The following is a 19,711-nucleotide window of genomic DNA, read 5'->3' on the forward strand; positions in this document are numbered from 1 at the left end:
CCAAAGGAATACCCATGAAATGGTTTCATCCGGATTGCTCTCCGAAGTGCGCTTGGATGGTTGCAGTTAAAAGTCCTCTTTCCTTGAACTGCTGCAACAGGTAAAGGGGGCGGCGCGGTGGAGCGGGGGTGGGAATGGGATGGGGGGGGGAAGAAAGGCGGGGATGCTGCTTTTGTTTTTAAAAGAGTTGTTGCACATATCTAGCGCCGGATTTCAGGACCGTCGCCACTTATTCTTGAATCGCCCGGTCGGAGCCCTTCTGAAGGTGGCAGTGCGAAATGAAGCCTCGAGCGAGCGGATTGGTGCCCTGGGCATCCTTTTTGGGGATGGCGTTCAGAGCAAAACTTGATTAAGATCGGGCTGCGAAGTAGATCGCGGCGCTCTCTCGAAAAGGATAAAGGACGAGTGCCAAAGAGTCTCGTATCTCGGTGTCCTTGTTCATTTCTGTATGGTAGGGTCTTAATTGAAACGAATAATTGTTTCTTTAAAACGTTAACACACACACACACACACACACACCCCGGTTTTCTGCAACCCTCCGTTAATAATGAATCGCGATGGGCGGGGTATTTATCATCATCATCATCATCAGGCTTCCTTTATTAGAATTATAACACTAGATGCAAGAAGTTAGAAGGGTATTTTTGTTTTATCCTTTGTACAGCTCTTGTCAGTGAAACACTTGCTGTTAGTTCAGTTGTTAAAAGGAGGGAGTGTGGTGGAGATGGTATAGTTTCTTGCATTAATAGGGAAGGTATTTTGTACTTGGCCAGCAAATGAATAAACAAACTAGTTTTCAGTCCCAGAGCAACTTTCATCCTCACCCCCCCCGCCCCCAAATTTCCAAGAACATTAACATTTCCAAATGATTTCAGGGGTTGATTAATAAAATGAGGACATAATCTTTATTTGTGGATTTCCCCCTTTAAAAATGATTTTCCTTTCCATGTACTCCAGTTTTATTTTGGCCATGTATGGAGCTCCAGGGCAACTGGAGAGGAAAGAAGCAGAAGTTAAGCGGGGAAGGTTGAGTCTTTGATATTAATACTTAAATTTCTTTAAAAGTGTAGGCTAAATCAGAATATAACATCTAAAGTGTTCCTAGACCTGCTAAATAGGGAACGATGATTTCAACATATGGTTGATTGGATTTGCTAGTGCTGGCACTAAAGTGCTATCCTCTTACTGAATGCAAACTCCCTTAATCGTGCAGATAGACATTATTTTGAAATAGGCGTATGTGGCAGCGGTGGCGGGGGGGGGGGGGCGGGGACGGACGACTAACATGACAGCAGCTGGTAGCAGAAAATAACAGTTGCTAAACAAAGCTTGGTTGTGCTGTGTTTGCAAGAATTGTGCTTGGCCAGCACGAAAACTTGTTGAATAGGTTTGAAGCATTATTCTCCCCCAAGACATTTTATAATTGCCTTTGCTGTAAATGTATTTAAGTGTAGCAATGCTGCATGTGCTCTCCCCTTTGAAAATGTTTTTATATAAAAATGTATGGGGAAAGTGTCCTGAATTCTCATTGGAGCAGCCTCAGGAAAATTTCCCCACCGTGTATGTGGACACGACTTATAAATTATTGGAGGTTGGGGGAAGAATTTATATTTGCTTATGAAGTCAAAGCAAATGTTAGAGCAAATCTAATGGACTTTGAACATAGTGGGCACAAGGCTGCCTGATCTCATCCAGTTTTGCTTAGAAGTGAATCCCACTAATTTAACTGAAAACCAGGAGTTAAGCGTGCATAAGATTGAAGGTTTAGACTTTAAGCATTGCTTAGTTCTTCCATTGGAATCAGTGCAAGCAAGGTAACTTTTTGGATTGTTCCATGCAGTTGAAGGCTTCAAATTCCTTAAAAAAAAAAAATTATATAAAGACCACCAAAGGTTTTCTAAATGTCAAAATTCAGTACAGTATATGCCCTCTAACCTGGGTGTTTGCTCTATTGACTCATTTCTGAGCAGACATGCATAGAATTGTAGTTCAGGTTGGTCAGTGCTGAGGCTGGGGAGGGAGACTAGTTTAAAAGTCGAACGTTTTGAAAGAATGCTTCATCTTTTAAAATGTAGATGTAACTGTTTATCCCATGGATAAAACACTGCAGCTGTCTGCAATTGAGAACTAAATGGGAGCCTCCTCGGTAGACTTTATAAGCAAGAAATAGGTTGTATTCTTCACAAATATTTCAAAAGAATAATCAGAGTGAAGCCTGAAACTCATTTACTCTAGGTCGGAGAATCATAAAGAGAACTTCTCCAAAATGCATAAAGCTATGGATTGTAGCATTAGTAGGGTAAATATTGTCTATTCATGAATGAATGAATGAATGAATGAAGGTGCCATTTCTAGTTGGCTTTGTAATGCTTTGTTGTATGTTTTCACAGTAAAGGGTGTCGGTTTGTGGAGGGGGGAAGACTATATGTGGAATCACTTTTTTTCAGCCTCCAAGTCATGATGTCTAAGACCACACAGAATTAACATGAAGGAAGGTTCTGTTACGTTCCTTTAAACTTAGTAGTAATCATATGCTTAGCACCGGGTTTATGTTCGGGTCTGTTTAGAACAGGCATTATTTCTGCACGGAAGAAGGCTTGCAATCTGCACTAGGTACTGCTAGAATGATTTAGGAATGCCCTCTGCTAGAATTTGGTTTTGAAAAGGGTTTAGAGCTGCCTCCTCCAATACATTTTTTGTGTGAAAAATAAAATAAAAAATCAACATGTTTCATTTTTCTTGGCATGGAGATGTAAAGTAACGATGCATGATGATATGCTGTGCCTGTTGCGTTTCTGCCTGTCACACAGCCAGTCTACCAGTTCTGGCAGCGGTTTAAAGGGGCTGAGGCAATGTGGTAGGATTGAAGTGGGTGGGAGAGGAACATTGGATGAGAGCAAAAGTGAGAGAACAGGAAGAGGCACAAACAGCCTAGCAAGTAAATTAGCCAGAGGAGTTATCACCAATCGCAGTTCTGCTTGCCTGCACCCCTTTTATACATCATGCATAACTGCTACTATTTAACATGTGTTTAGTTTCAGCTGTGCATTTGAATGCTGTAGAAAATTTGGAATTGATATGGTCCCTGCCCAATAAATTAAAAATATACATTAAGCTTGTGAAGTAGTTTGCTTTTCCATAAATGTCTCTAATTTCCATATAGAACATGTTTGTTTTTTTTTAAATACCATTAGTTGCAAAACCCTTTTATCTATACAGCACATACTTGTTACACCAACACAGATTAGTAAATGTTAAAGAGAGCTGGGGTAGTAGCTACAAACGTGAGCTGAGAAAGTTCCCAATTCCAGCTAATTATCTAAGCCATGTATTTATTGGGGAGGGATAGATAAGACCTATATTATCAGTCTCAACCCTCATCTTCCCCACCTGTAATATGGGGCTAATAATATTGGCTGAGCCAACAAGTTTGTTGTTAGGATTCCTGAGATCATGTAAGGCAGGCATAGGCCAACTCGACCCTCCAGATGTTTTGAGACTACAACTCCCATCATCCCTGACCACAGGTCCTGTTAGCTATTGATGATGGAAGTTGTAGTCCCAAAACACCTGGAGGGCCGAGTTTGCCTATGCCTGATGTAAGGGCTTTGAGAGTTGCGGAATTTTCTGTGTTGAAAAAAACAAGCTATACTTTTTTTCGGGCTAAGCTCGCCAAATTTGAACTGACGTTGTGAGCTAAACCCATCTCTTTACTTAAACTCCTCTTTGCTTTCTCCCTCCGCAGAATTTTCGCCCATGCTTCCTTTGCTCAGATCTTGGAGGAGGACCTGCCACTTTTTGATGGCCGCTGCTGCAGCTGCCGGTTGATCATCTGGGGACTTCATAGCTCCTGACTATTCGTGGGAGGCAAGGCATTCCTGGAAGGCTTTCTGTGACTTCTTGTGAATGTGCTAGGGAAGAAAATGCCTCTGCCTTTCGGGCTGAAGCTGAAACGAACTCGACGCTACACAGTGTCTAGCAAGAGCTGCTTGGTGGCCCGCATCCAGTTGCTTAACAATGAGTTTGTGGAATTTACACTGTCGGTGGAGAGCACCGGGCAGGAAAGCCTGGAGGCCGTGGCACAGAGGCTGGAACTTCGAGAGGTAGGGAAGGTGGCAGCGGGCTTGCGGGACTTTCCATCCTGGGATGGAGGCACCATTCAGGGTTTCCCGTTCAGGGACGTAGGAAGCTGACTTATGCTTGGAGAGACTATTTGCCTATGCTGGGAAGGGAGCAGCTTTGCAGGGGAGTGGGTAGAGACCAAGCCACACCTACTGTTAGACAGAATGAGGCAACTGCCTCAGGTAGCAGATATTGGGGGGGCAGTTCCCTTCTTTGGAGGACAGAACTGTGTGGGCCACATGCACCCCCTAAGCTGGCCAGGTGCCCTCAGCTGTAGGGGAGGGAGCTATTCAGTCACCAGTACCAAAGTCAGATTCAGCTGCCAGTCTAGCTGGCTTCTGTGCCTAGTATGGAGGCAACGGTGGAACTCCATCTTGCCTTTAACCTCAGGCGGCTAAATGTCTTGGGCAGCCCTGACCTTTCCCATTACTTATTCTTTTTAACTGGAGATGCCAGGGTTTGGGTTTGGGTCAGGACTTGGAACCAGGGATGGAACTTGGGACCTTAGAATGCAAAGCAGTTCTGGTCCCCCCTACAAACATCTCACACCATGTCAGCATGTACATGCACAGAAACAGGCTTGTGGAAATGAGAGATAAATTCCACCGGTATATCGATGTTGAATCTGTTGCAGCCAAAACAACACTTTGAAGACTAAGAAAAACATTTAGGCACGGAGATTTCTGGATAAGACCCTGCTTCCTCAGAAGCAGAAAGTGGTCACCTAAAAGGTGAAGATAAATCAGAAATTAAAAAAATAAAAATTTCTGTTGGAATTTATATATCACTTTGCTACTTCACTAACCCTCAAAGCAGCTTACATTCAACATGCAAATAAATATATGATGTAATGATCAGTGTAAGCTGCTTTAAACTTTTAATGTTGCGTGGGATAAAAGTATAATAAAATACACATCCAATGCTGCTCAGCCCCTGAAATCTCTTTAAAAACATGCTGCTAATTTCTGCCGCATTCTGTACTTTTGAAGGTAAAGACTTTTGGTTACTGCATCCTGGCTTGTTGTAAAAACAGCCTTTATGTGCAAAACAATGGCAGGAACTCTTTCTGCACTTGGAGCCCTAGCCTTTCTATCTCCACTAAGCTGGAAGAGTCCTGAAGATATATGAAAATAGGAAATAGCCCTGAGTCAGACCACTGGTCTGTCTTGCCCCTGTCTCTGGCTGGCGGGAGCACCCCAAGATCTCTCCCAGCCTTGTTACCCAAGATCCCTATAGCGGGGATAGGGTGGCCCTCCAGATGTCGTTGAACTCCAGCTCCCTCCACCCCGCATCAGCAAGTCACGCCAAATGAAGGAGGCGAAGGAAGCAGCAGCAATGTGCTTCATTTCGATCACATTGTTGCAGGGTCCAACTTTTCAAAGTGCCGAACTGGAGTTACCTTGGTGCGGCGTGCTCTGTTTTGAACTGTGTGCGCACGTGGATCAGTCTCGTTCTCTGTAACAAAGCAAACCCTTGCACATTGCTCCACATGGGGCAAGGGGCATGCTTTTTCTTACTTCATATCTCTCACAAAGTGGTCCTCAGTGTGTGCAGCGAAATTGGACTTCAAGCTGAGTCAGCTCAAGGCGTTGGGTTGTTGACGGAGCTTTTGCATGCCTGCGAGCAAGCATCTTGCCTGCACGTATATTTCCTCATGGACTTACATTAGCACTGTTGCCCCTTTAAGATTTTTCTCCATTTATATTCCATTTTATAAGTGTGGTGAGAGCAGAGAGAGGGAGAGGGAGAGGGAGGGAGGAAAGGGTGGCAGAGAAAGAAAGGAAAGAGGGTGCCCCACCCACTTTTGGCTCCTGTCCTGTCAACACCTATTGTAGCTCTGCCAACCACTGGTATGTGGCATTCAGCAGATTGTGTGCAAGGAAATGTTACCCTGCTGTAACCACTGTTGTTGTTCAGTCGTTCAGTTGTGTCCGACTCTTCGTGACCCCATGGACCAGAGCACGCCAGGCACGCCTATCTTTCACTGCCTCCCGCAGTTTGGCCAAACTCATGCTAGTCGCTTCAAGAACACTGTCCAACCATCTCATCCTCTGTCGTCCCCTTCTCCTTGTGCCCTCCATCTTTCCCAACATCAGGGTCTTTTCTAGGGAGTCTTCTCTTCTCATGAGGTGGCCAAAGTACTGGAGCCTCAACTTCAGGATCTGTCCTTCCAGTGAGCACTCAGGGCGGATTTCTTTAAGGATGGATAAGTTTGATCTTTTTGCAGTACATGGGACTCTCAAGAGTCTCCTCCAGCACCATACCGTGTTTCTCCTAAAATAAGACACCGTCTTATATTTTTTTCCGCTCTACAAAACACAGTATGGCTTATTTTCAGGGGATGTCTTATTTTAACCGCGTCGCATCGGTACGCTGCATAGCCACGCCTCCCCAGGCTGTTTTAATGGGAGGTACCACGTCACTATGGCTTATTTTCGGGGTATGGCTTATTTTTGGGGAACGGCTTATATTTCGCAAATGCATAGAAATCCTGCTATGGCTTATTTTATGGCTATGTCTTATTTTAGGAGAAACAGGGTAATTCAAAAGCATCAATTCTTCGGCGATCAGCCTTCTTTATGGTCCAGCTCTCACTTCCATAAATTACTACTGGGAAAACCATAGCTTTAACTATACGGACCTTTGTCGGCAAGGTGATGTCTCTGCTTTTTAAGATGCTGTCTACGTTTGTCATTGCTTTCCTCCCAAGAAGCAGGTGACTTCCCATCACATCCTGGCAAATAGAAGGGGAAGAAATGGAAGCAGTGAGAGATTTTACTTTCTTGGGCTCCATGATCACTGCAGATGGTGACAGCAGTCACGAAATTAGAAGATGCCTGCTGTAACCACTACCCACAGATATTTTTCCTTATCTGAGCTGTGCTCCTGGTATCCAGGGCAGAGTCAGAGTTACCAGGGATGGCAGCAGTGGCATAGGTCCGCAGCTAGTGTTGCTGAGTGAAGGGTCTGGCCTGCTTTGAATGTATCTGAGTAGAGATGGCTGTTGCGGCAAAGTTTAGGGAATACAGTATCATTTATGCTTGAACTGTTAGCGGTAGATCCTGCCCTTCCTGAGGACCGTCTTTGGGCACTGACCAGTGCATGAACCCCTTATGGAGGGCACTCCAGTCACCTGATCCTCTTTTCCATTTTAATTTGGGTTCTGAAATATTTTGGGAAATGGCAGGAACCTCCTTAAAGTGAGGTTAGTAAATCAGATTTAGGGAGTGCAAACCAGACTGCTGAATTTGAGCAGACTTCCTCACGCTCTCTCCAGAACACACTGTTGTGTACAGATTATTTTGGCAAATAAATACTTGTGCAGCAAAAAAAAGGAAGCAGAGCGATGATGGGATGGGATGGGAAAGGAAAGGAAAGGAAACAGAGATAAGGTAGAAGAACAGCACTCACTAAGTGTGAAAATAATATTCTTGGCAAACTGAAAACATGTTTGGCTTCCAGGGCTGTTAATTTTTTTTTAGCTGAAATGTTCAGGCAGTTATGTCCACTTTTAATATTACATAATTCTGGAAGACTGTTTACCACATTCCAGGTGTGGTTTGCTTCTTAGGCAACCACCTCAGGACTTTATTTTAGGACATAAAGCCACCAGAGATCTTGCATGTAATTTTTTAATTCCATTTTTATCCCAGCCTTTCTCCAAGGATCCTGGAAAGGTATATGTGGCTACTCCAGATGTTTTCAATCTTTATGAGTCCACGGCTCCCTTAACCAAATGCATTCTTTCTGCAGCACCCCTGTGGGGTTCAGGAACCCAGTTACATCGTCCCTTGCCTGCAGAGCTGGCACCTCTCACCCTTTTCCGAACACCCTCCCTTGTGGAGTGTTCCCTTAACCCCCAGCCTCCTCTCCTCTCCCCTTTCCTTGGGAGTCCTCCGGACAGCTGCTGCTGTCATCCCTGTTCTCCAAGCGTCACAACTTAATTTGAACCCATGTCTTCTTGGCCACCCCAACAGTCTAATCCAGGGCTGGGGAATTTATGTCCTTGCAGATGTTGCTGGACTACAGCTTCCTTCATCCCTGACAATTGGCTTTGTTTATTTGAGCTGATGGGAGTTGGAGACCAACAACATCTTGGTTCTCCATCCCTGCCCTAACCACTATGCCACACAGTGATTACAGCAACAAGTCTCTGACCTTGCCTCCAGCTGTCTGGAAGGCATCCTTGAGTTGTCTTTGTAACAAGAGGAGTCCATGTGGACTGTGGCAGCTCCTCCAGTGCTCCTCCAGTTTCTGGGACGGACAATACTAATGCTGGGAGGACCTCCACAGGCACTTCTACTATGATGCAAAGAAATATTTTGCAGCAGCTCCCACGCTGAGAAGACAACCTAAGGAGAAATAAATGGGGGATTAAAATTCATTGAATGGGGCACAGACACCAAGAGGCAGGGAACAAGAGTTGCCAAAGCAAGTTGACGTTGGAGCTAGAGAAGAGAGCAGGGAAAGTGCAGGAGGGGAGAATGAGGGCAGTAGGGCAGGAGGATGGAGCAGGGAGCTTGAGGGAGCAAGCCAGGGCAGTAACAGGAAGCAACCAGGATTAGAGAGAGACTGAGCAAGAAGGCGGCAGAGATCCCTGGGGCTTATCGCACAAGCATTTAGTCCGGTAGGCTGGCACAAAATTTAGAATCCATTCAACTTCCAGGGTGTTAAAAGGAAAATGCAAGGGTCTAGTGCAGGGGATAGGCAACGTGGTGCCCTCCAGATGGTGTTGGACTACAGCTCCCATCAGCCTTAGCCAGTGTGGCCAGTGGTCAGGCATGATGGGAATTGTAATCTATCAACATCTGGAAGGCCACCATGCTAGCTGCCCCTGGTCTAGTCCTTATGGTTTTGGAGAATAGTTTAGTCATTACTTGCAGAAGGCTTAGGAGATGATGAAACATGGAATAGTTTCTCTTAATAATCTATCCTTTTCTGCCTCTTTCACTTCTACAACTGCTGTACCACTTTGTCATCCACTCTGAAAACTGCCATCTAACCAAAGTCACACCACTCCTCAGTTGTTCTTTCTCCATTAGTGAAACCTGCATATATTATGTAAAATAACATGTGCCTGTTGATCTGACATAATTCAGCCCTGAATGTTGTGTTTCTATGCAGTAGATATATTTTTTTAATGCCACATGTCACCTTGTATATGTTGAAAGCTTTGCTTTTGGTCCAATCTCCCCCCTCCCCCACCTCTTTTAAAAATTATTGTGCACTATAAACATGATAGAAAAAGCTAGTTTCCTAAAGCAGGGTAGGCTAAGGCACATGTATTGTGCTATTTGCAGAATGTGAATTGCAGGGAATGTAAATACAATCTGGTTCTCTTTTGCCACACCCTGGCTAAGAGGCCAAGTGGTAAATGCGCCTTCATTAAATTCCAGGAGTCTGTGTGGGCAGAGTAAAGAGACGATTGAATGGAGCACAAGCAAATTTTGCTGCCGTAGTGTGTTCAAGAGACTGAACACTCCCTGCAAAAATGCATCCAAAAGCATTTTATACTCAGTGTCAAACTACAGGCAGGACGCCAAGTTCCATGTTTCTTTTCAATTCTCTCTCTCTTTTTAAAGATAAAAAGTTGCCCTGGAAGATTGTGATCAGCAGTAGAAGAGGCAACGGGCTGCACAACCCTTCCTCTTCTGCCATTATTTGTGCCACTGCCACCAAGCTTTTCTTCCCGCAAGAGTGAAGATACAGGCCCATTTTGCACATGGTGTCAAGCTATAATTTAGCACTATGTGCATAAGCAGCAGTGAGCCTCAGCTTGGTGTACACCCTCCCTTCTGGTCTGTCTTCTTTACTCCTTTTGTGAAGCTGTGAAAATATCTAACTTTGAACTGGGGGAGAACTGTAGTTTAAACACAGGCAAGCCGGGTCAAACCACGGTTTATGATCCTGGCCTATCACGCTTCAGTTGAAACTAACTATGATTTCCTTTTCTAACACAACGGGGAACTCTAGTTATTTTAAAAGTGGATACTTTCAATTTCTTTGTTGCTACAGCAGAAGAAGAGAGTATGTTCAGGGGAGTGTGTGGGCCTTAGGCTTCCTGCTGCTCATGCACACAACAATAAGTTATAGTTTACATCCAAAACAGCCCCCATTGTCTCGTATTGTTACCCTAAAGGTGTATGAAGACAGAACAGGGGCAATTTTCTGCTAGTGCGTTTCTGATCACAGCCTTGCAAGGCTATGCTCCCCATCCCCTCATTTTAGAAAAAAAAGACATTACATTGAGTAAAAATGATTGGCTGATTGGTGCGGAAAACCTGTTGACGACTGTTAACGACTGCAATTGGTCTTACAGGAAAAAGCAAGGGGTGAGGTTTTCCACACCTATCAGCCAATCACCCATTCCCACCACCCTTCTGAGTAATACCCCTCCCCACTCTCTCACTATATATAAGGGTCTGGTGACTTCTGTTTCAGTGTATCTGAAGAAGTGTGCATGCACACGAAAGCTCATACCAAGAACAAACTTGGTTGGTCTCTAAGGTGCTACTGGAAGGATTTTTTGATTTTTGATTTTGTTTTGACTATGGCAGGCTACCTACCTCTAACGATCCAAACTCGAGCATCTTTGTCCCCAGAAACAGGAAATGAAAAGTATGTGCAAGCAGATGGCCCCAGATGCAAATATTCAGTCTCTTTAGATTCTGGTGTCTGGAAATTTGCAGATACTCTCACAAATCTTGCCTCTCTAGAGAAATGTCTCGTTTGTCTGATGGGCTGGTGCTAATTAAAAGATAATCTTTTAGAACATGCATCTGCCACATACCTAATTAGGTAATAAGTCAGTGTGAGTGTGATTGCTACATCAAACACTATTGCACCGTGGATTTACGGCATAGGCTATGATCCACAAACTAATTAAAGAGACTTGGACGGAAGCCTGTTCTACTTGGAATAAAATTGGCTTCAGCGTGAGTATTGTGACCAGACCTGTTTGTGAATTGCCCATTCACGTTAAAAGGTGACAAAACTGATCTCCATTTCAAGGCTGTAGGATTGCTCAGAAGGACCATGTATCTGCTTCAGGCAAAGTCTTGAATCCAGAACTAAAATGGGTTGCTTAGGAAAAATTCAGACTTTGTCTTAACTTTACCAAGCATCATTGTTATTATAATAATAGTAATAGTAATAATAATTTATTATTTATGCTGGGTTTCCCCAGCCACTCTGGGCAGCTCCCAATAGAATATTAAAAATGTGATAAAACATTACACATTATAAGTTTCCCTAAACTGGGTTGCCTTCAGATGTCTTCTAAAAGTCAGACAGTTGTTTCTTTCCTTGACATCTGATGGGAGGGCGTTCCACATGCAGTAATCACTTAATTGTGTAGGGCAAGTAACTTAAATAAGCAAAGAAACATTTCCATGAAGAATACTACCAGGTAAAGCAACCAGTTCCTTCTGAAGGTGAATGGAAGAAATTGTCTATTTTCTGTATTTCTACTGTAGGTTAGAAACTCACGCCGAATTGTGTTTGTGTGTGGGGGAAAACAATCTCACTTTGACCTCATAAAACCCTTAGCTTGTAAGTTACTTCCCCTCAAAAAAGGGTGCTTACCATACCCTAGCATTCCTCTAAAACTGGGCTATAGTCACCTGTGCTCCTGCAGGCAGGTGAATGATTAACTCTTTAAAGTACAAACCCCTATCTTCTTCTTTTTCAAACAACTTTAGGAGAGCTACCTGAGCAGTAGACATAGCATGGTGATGATCTGTTATCGCACCAATTTCTTGAAAACTATCATTGGACTTTGGACAAATCCCACCAAAGTTGACGATGGGTAGCGGAAACCTGGCAGGCCCTCCAGCACCATTTATGTACTCATTTTAACTACAATTTCCCATCTCTCACTGAGATACAGTGGAGGGGGTGTTTGTTCCACATACCTTATATAATTGAGTATAAGCCGAGGCACCTAATTTAACCACAAAACTGGGAAAACTTATTGACTCGAGTATAAGCCGAGGGTGGGAAATGCCGACAGTGGCAAGAAGAAGAAGAAGAGTTTGGATTTGATATCCCGCTTTTCACTACCCGAAGGAGTCTCAAAGCGGCTAACATTCTCCTTTCCCTTCCTCCCCCACAACAAACACTCTGTGAGGTGAGTGGGGCTGAGAGAAGTGTGACTAGCCCAAGGTCACCCAGGAGCTGCATGTGGAGGAGTGGAGACGCGAACCCGGTTCCCCAGATTATGAGTATACCACTCTTAACCACTACACCACACTGGCAAAGGCGGAGGAGGAGGAAGGAGCTGTTTATAACTGCCCTTTTGAGAGGAGCGCGGCGGTGGGAGGAGCTCCTTTGGGCTGCCGCCGCCGCCGCGCTCCTCTCAAAAGGGCAGCAGGGATCGGTGCCGCTTTTGGGAGGGCGCTGTGCCTCTCCCAAACGCGGCACTGATCCCTGCCCTTTAGAGAGGCAGGCGACCGTGGCGGCCGGAGCAGCGGCCCGAAAGGGCTCCTTTCTTGCCTCTCCTCCCCCCACCGCCGCCTGCCTCCCCCAAGTATAAGCCGAGGGTGGATTTTTCAGCCCCAAAAATGGGCTGAAAAAGTCGGCTTATACTCGAGTATATATGGCATCTTGTTCAACCTTATAACGTAGACTGAGCTCTTTTCCCCGTATTATTCTGAGACCATCTAGACTCCCTGGACTCAGATTTTAAGAGAAGTTGGTAAAGTTTCAAAACCAGTCCCTTCGTGCATCCATCAATATATCTCACTATCCCCCCCCCCTCAAATCCAAGAGTTGTCTGGTAGCAGTTTCTCAAATAGCCCTTTTGTTCAGAAGAAATGGGAAGCTGCGCTCAGAACAGTCAGGATAATTGGAAATCTCTTTCGCCGGAATGGGGACCACGTTTTCAAAAAAGTCGCAAAGTGACCTAGAACTTTATTGAGTGATAATCACTAATCTGGGCTGAATTCAGAGCTGCTTGTAGGTGCTGTGAGGGGCTTCTTCATTGACTGCCTTTTGCTAAGCCTCCCTCTGCATCTGAGACGGCTTGAGTCAATCAGTCCCAGGCATCTGGTGTTTTGGATTACTGTTACGAAGTAATCTGCTACAAGATTTCCAGCTGTCTGGGTAGTATAAAAGTGTCTTCACTGGATTCAGCAACAATTCATGTTCTCAGTTTCAAGGAAGAGAGATTTAGTACAACCCCCCCCCCTAATAATTTTGCGTTTTACTTCTCATCAAAGTGCCTTAGACTATGTGAATACTAAATTTCATGGTTTTGAGTCACATGCTCATAGTTTTGGTACCTGTTGGTGCGCCTAGGTAATTTTGAAATCTGAATTTAGCATTTACTGGTGTGTGTTCTTTAGATGGTTATGTTGTGTTGTGTTGGTTATTTATTTATTTGTTTATTTATTATATCTATTACACATACTCTGGTGCATCCATATCACAAGCGCTGGAGGTTGTGGCATAATATCCAAGACAGTGTGAACTTCCATAGCCTTGATACCCTATGATGCATGGAGCATCCCAGATTTGGGCGGGGGGGGGGGGGGGAGGGAGTTGTTTCCAGTGTTCAGCAGAGCAGTCCCATTGAAATCAATGGATATGTCTAGGTCCAATAACGCCAGTGGCTCTACTCTGAATGGAACTTCGTTAAATGCCACCCTTGGTTAGGATATAAACACTTGCCTAAATCCCGTTGAAATTAAGTTAAGTTCAGGTTCCTCTGGTGTGTCCTGGCAGTTGGCTAGAGAGACCAGAGATAATTATTCTGCTAGTATATCAGCTGGCAAAGTCCCAATACAATACAATGTATTCGCTTGATGAATATTCAGAACTTTATAATGTTCTCTTTGGAGTACTGGCCCAAGTCAGTCTTGCCTAGTTTTAAAAAAATACTGTTGCCATTCATGTGTTCTTTTGAGGGAAATCTTTCTTTGCTCCTGCAGCTCAGATTTCCTTAATTCAGTGTCCTGTTCCCCACATATATTTTGTATTATTCGCAGGGTTGAGTGCTACCCACCCTTCCCACCTTTTCAGATGGTCCATGCACATTCAATAATAATGCTATTTCTTGTACATCTAACAAAGAGGGGAATTAGCTGGAACATAACTGTGTAGAAAATCCACCATCCTTTCTGTCTAGGGTTGATTTACTGCCCGGAGGTTGAATGATGAGTAAGTTGCTAAAATAAATAAACCTTGCAACAGTGTTAATCTCAGAAGCTTAACATATTTCAAGAGTTATGTCATGTCGTTTCTGCAGGGCTAGGTAATCTCTTGTGCTATGGATAGCTTTAGCCGTGATTACAAAGTGATTCGCTTTTAGCCCATTCAGCACCAGTGCTCCAGGATGCCTGAATGCTGCCAAGAGCTTGCAAAACTGAAATATACCTTTGCAGCCGTGTGTGAGAGCTTGAAACAGCACATTTTATCCCAGTTCTACGGAGAATCGCTTGTCCTATCTCAGGAACTCTAGAACTGAAACGCTAGAACTTTCTGGTTGTCTGAATTTGGTGCCTGCGTCCTTTCCTCTGTAAAGCCAAAGGGGTAAACAGGATTCTGCTGTACGTACTTTAGATTGTGTCTGTTTTATAGTGGCAGCGTGAATTGTTACATTTTGTGTAAGTTAGAAAGGGGAGGGCAAGCTTGTTATCAATCCAGTATTGGCAAAACAGTGGCATAAGCTGCTGCTGCTGCTGTTAGCATTAGCATAGCAAACCATAGCACATGAATGGCACATCTCTAGTAAAGGAACCACAATAACATTCACATTCATCCCTCCTTTTGCTTGCCTCTCCCTCCCTTCCCATGCACAAATGTCTACATTTAGATTGCAATCTCTGACAGGTGGAGAACTGCCATTTCAGCCAGAAAATCTGAACCAATAAAAATTGGGCTTATTTTCTTATAAAGTAAAACATTGGGCCTTATCTTTTATGTTCACATTAATGGATGCAATCTATTAGGACAGGAAGCAGCTCTGACATTTTCATGGGGTTTCCAACAGTTGCAAACTAAGGCACTATTCCCAGTGACTCAGGAACATTGCTATTTTTTCTGGATCATGTGGCAGGGGCCCATGCTGCATCTCGCCATTCACTATTTGGTTTTTTTTTGGGGGGGTGTACATTTTTGCATGTGATTACATATATGAAACAGCTGGTCTTTGGTGCAAGGATGGTGATAAATTCAGCATCAGTTGCACAAACACCAAAATGTCTCAGTGGCCAGCTTAAATCATGGCACAGAGCCGAAAGATTAGCAGTGGTAGCCCACATTTGTTACTATAACCGGCAAGCCTGCTAAATGCATTAGCACCTGGGCAGATAGAGATCACCTGCAGTCATGGCAGCTTTGTGTAAGAAGCATTATCATAACTTCAAGCAAGATCAAGTTCATATACACTAGTATGCCTTGAGAGAATTGCTGTGGTGCTATAAGCAATTAATGCATGAAACTAAAGTCCCTACCAACAGGAGAGGGTGCCCAGTGCATCTCATACAGATCCACTGTTCTGGCCTGGCCTCCTTCCAATCAGCTATCACTGGGGACTGGCTACCTTGCTACATCATTGTGTTGTTATAATTTGATCATTCTCAGATGTAGCAGCGTTGCTGATCCTCGGACAGGGCTGCCATGCATCTTTGCATGATGAGTCATACTGCTTCGTGAGAATGCTCAGATCAGTGACTCTTGCAGAAATGGAGCAGGTGGGAACACCGGAAGCTGCCTCATATGCCAAATGAGACCACTAGTCCTTCTGGCTCAATATTGTATTATTATTATTAGTAGTAGTAGTAGTATTATACTGCCCTATACCCACAGGTCTTAGGGTGGTTCACAGGATAAAATCACACTATAAAAACACAAAATACATAATCAAAACAAAAACAAAAACAACTCAATACCCCCCCCCCAATATACTGTATTTTTCCGTGTATAAGACTGTATCCCCCCCCATTTTTTTAAAGCTTCAAATTGCGGGTTGTCTTATAAACGGAATGTTGAAAATATTTATTTCTTAATTTTGGGCTCAAAAAATAGGGGGCGTCTTATACATGGGGGCATCTTATACATGGAAAAATATTGACTGTCAGCAACTCTTCAGAATTTCTGTAAACAACATGTGCTCTGCTGCTGCTTCCCCAGAGGGGAGGTGATTTTTTTTTTTTTTTTGCTTTGTTGGAATGAAATGTGCCATTAATTTTGTTATCCTTAATAATAACCCTCATAATGTACTCCTCAAACAGCAGAAGCTTGGGAAGCACCACTGTAGAAGCTGATTCTATTTTAATTGATAAATCTATCTATCTATTTTAATTGTATTGCTTTGCTGTTTTGTTGCTTTCCACCCTGGGCTCCTTTGAGAAGAAGGGTGGGATGGAATTTTTTAATAAATAAGAAGAGTTTGGATTTGATATCCCGCTTTATCACTACCCGAAGGTGTCTCAAAGCGGCTAACATTCTCCTTTCCCTTCCTCCCCCACAACAAACACTCTGTGAGGTGAGTGGGGCTGAGAGACTTCAGAGAAGTGTGACTAGCCCAAGGTCACCCAGCAGCTGCATGTGGAGGAGCGGAGACGCGAACCCGGTTCACCAGATTACGAGTCTACCGCTCTTAACCACTACACCACACTGGCTCTCACCACAATAATAAATTAACTGCAGAGTGTTCCAGGTTTCACTTTGGAATAACTGAGCTCTCCCTTTTGCCCCCTTTCTCCTACTAGATCACTTATTTCAGCCTTTGGTATTTCAACAAGCAAAACCAGCGCCGGTGGATAGACTTAGACAAGCCTCTGAAAAAGCAACTGGACAAATATGCCTTGGAGCCGACTGTATTCTTTGGTGTGGTGTTTTATGTGCCTTCTGTCTCCCAGCTTCAGCAGGAGATTACCAGGTGGGTGGTGCAAGCATGCATCCCATGTTCTGCAATGTGGAGGGAGCATCTTTTAGCTATCTTTACCTGGCACTTTTCAGCCTGTAGTTTTCTGTGTATATCTTCTTTTCAGAACAGTGAGCACAACGTAGGTTGTTGAGGTTACGGTCTGCCCATGTTCACTACAAGCCTTTCCTTTTAATTAACTGAAAAGGTGTAGCAGGCAGGTAAATTGTATTAGCGCATGGTGTTGCACTCTAGGTGAAGGTTCCCAGCCGCACCATGAAATCCATAGGGCACCAGCTTCTAAAAACTTTTCTTCTAAACAGAAAACTTGGTTTGTCAGTAATACTACTTAGGTCAAACAAGGATATTGGATTTAGGATTAAGGACAAGGTAAAATATGCACTCTTGCGCCACCTTTAGAAATATTTATTATTTGAGTTCTTAACTATGACATGGGTGTAGATACGTTTTATGTTGGCCCATAAGTGAACCTCTCCTGCATATAAAATAAAGTACGCTCCTTTTGGTTGAGGGCGGTGGGCAGGGAGGAGTCACTTTTGTGTGTGATACAGGATAGTCCCTCTGTTCTCTCCTTAGCATGGATGCTGCATTCCTCCTATGACACCCCCCAAAAAAGCCAGGATGCTCCCAAGTTCAAGACCACCTCCAACTGCATCTAGAAATGCTGCTAGGTTGTGTGTTTGGCAGCACACGGTCAGAATCCCCAGTCTGACCCCTGTGGCCAGACTCCATGTTATACACCCAAACCCGAAATGTTGTCTGCAGAGGGTGATCATAGTGTCACCCTGCTGGCCAGGCAAGCAGGAAAGAATATAATTGTGCAAGCATCAAACAGGGTTGGTTCACCTCCAGATGTTGCTGAATTATAACTATAGTCATCCCTGACCTTTGGCCATGCTAGCTAGGGATGATGGGAACTGTTGGATCAATCCATCAGCCTCTGTATTCACAGGCTTCGGAAAATTGCCCTGAATGCATGTTCTCTTTCCATAATAGATACCAGTATTATCTACAGTTAAAGAAAGACATATTGGAAGGAAGCATCCCATGCACGTTCGAGCAAGCAGTGCACCTGGCTGGCTTAGCTGTTCAAGGTAACTAACACGTTTAACTGATTTTAGGAGGTGAAAACCTATACAGCTGCTTGAACTTCGTGTTCCTGGGAAAAGTGGGTGCATGGCCCACAGCCCACCAAGGCTCTTGTCCCCTAAAAGGCGTTTCAGCACTTTTCTGTGGAGCAATCTGGGTTGAGGGACTTAGGTATACAACAGCTGTTTCTCCAGCCCATGGCCATCGTTGTGTAGCTGTTATCTTTTCAGCTGGGGAATACTCTTTGGCAGGCTAGAGATAGCAACAAACTTCAGGTCCCTTCCCGCTCACAACCCTGCAAGGTAAGGCAAGGCTGAGAAATGGAACTCCCTTCCCATTTGAAGTCAGTTGAACTTCTGGCACCTCCTGAATACTCTTATTTTAAACTGGATTCTGATTTTATCATTTTGTTTTTGTACTGAGTTACTCGCACACCACTTACAGACAATTAAGTGGTATATAAACAGATGATGTAATGAATGAATGAATGAATGAATGATGTTTTGCCTAAAGCTTTGTTAGTTTGATTGAGCCTGGGATTCAAGCGCCGACGCTCATCACTCTGCCCAGTCTGCAGCACTACACGGATCTGGTGTGGTACCCATAACTAGTTTCATAACCCCAATACATGCTTTTTAAAAGTGCTGTTGTAAACTTACATGTAACACAATAGTAGCATTATTTTTTAAGCTGTAACTAAGACAAGTAGGCGATAACTGTTCCGTATTTATTTTCCCCTGCTGACACCATCAGAAGATTGTAATATTATTTTATTTTATTTAATGAATCTCTAAAAGTGTTGAGGTTCTGTGACACCCTACTTAAAGTCTAGCAGTTATAAAACAAACTGCTTTGTTGCTGCCGTTCCACCTATTAAGATAAGGAGGGATTCGTCTTTCAGTACTGATTTGCTGATTCAGGAAGTTTTAAGTTCTTTAAAAAAGAAAAAGAAAAATGCACAGGTAAATAAGAACCACACAGAAACGACTACTTATTTTAGGCTGATGCAGTAGCAAAGATCAGAATACATTGAAGATAAGAATACATTGGCCTTCCAGTACTGATTTCCTTTTTCTTTTTAAAATATTTATTTTAAAAATGGTTTGTGGGGGAAATCAACAAAATCAAATAATACAATAGATAAATAAACAAGATCCATAAATAAGGTTCCATGCACTCAATTGCGCATACAAATTGCACATGCATTGATGCACCCATGGCTCATTCTACATCTGCACATGTTCTTCCTCACTTCCGACAATTGCTGTAGTCCAACACCCACCATTGCATAGCTAGAAAGGCCGCATTGTAACCCTGCTAGCCTTACATGATAAACCTAAAACCAAATTCACTCTTGGGAATCCACGAGCGGCGCATTCAAACAAACCACTTTCTTGTTGCTTTTAAACTCTGTCTCAATTCTTGTTGTGTTTGCACAAGTCACATCTCCCAATAGCATGGCCAAAAGGCTAGTACAGTGGTACCTCGGGTTACATACACCTCAGGTTACAGACGCTTCAGGTTACAGACTCCAATAACCCGGAAGTAGTACCTCGGGTTAAGAATTTTACCTCAGGATGAGAACAGAAATCGCTCGGTGGTGGCGCGGCG

At 43.7% G+C, this 19,711-nt stretch overlaps 1 protein-coding gene across 6 annotated transcripts in view; it reads left to right on the forward strand.

The window, feature by feature from the left end:
• The window catches only part of PTPN21 (protein tyrosine phosphatase non-receptor type 21), a 49,743-nt gene continuing 30,032 nt past the window's right edge, over window positions 1–19,711 (forward strand). For 5 of the 6 annotated variants that reach the window (XM_033141537.1, XM_033141546.1, XM_033141555.1 and 2 more), the window contains exons 1-4: window positions 1–100; window positions 3,746–4,103; window positions 16,836–17,005; window positions 18,008–18,105. In XM_033141537.1, the coding sequence (XP_032997428.1) occupies window positions 3,924–4,103; window positions 16,836–17,005; window positions 18,008–18,105 (448 nt within the window). In that variant the 5' untranslated portion in view covers window positions 1–100; window positions 3,746–3,923. Of the gene's footprint in view, window positions 101–3,745; window positions 4,104–16,835; window positions 17,006–18,007; window positions 18,106–19,711 lie in introns of those variants that run through there. The other variant, XM_033141580.1, reaches the window with a different exon arrangement.

The sequence above is a fragment of the Lacerta agilis genome, chromosome 1 (genome assembly GCF_009819535.1).
Source record: "Lacerta agilis isolate rLacAgi1 chromosome 1, rLacAgi1.pri, whole genome shotgun sequence".
Taxonomy (NCBI): Eukaryota; Metazoa; Chordata; class Lepidosauria; order Squamata; family Lacertidae; genus Lacerta; species Lacerta agilis.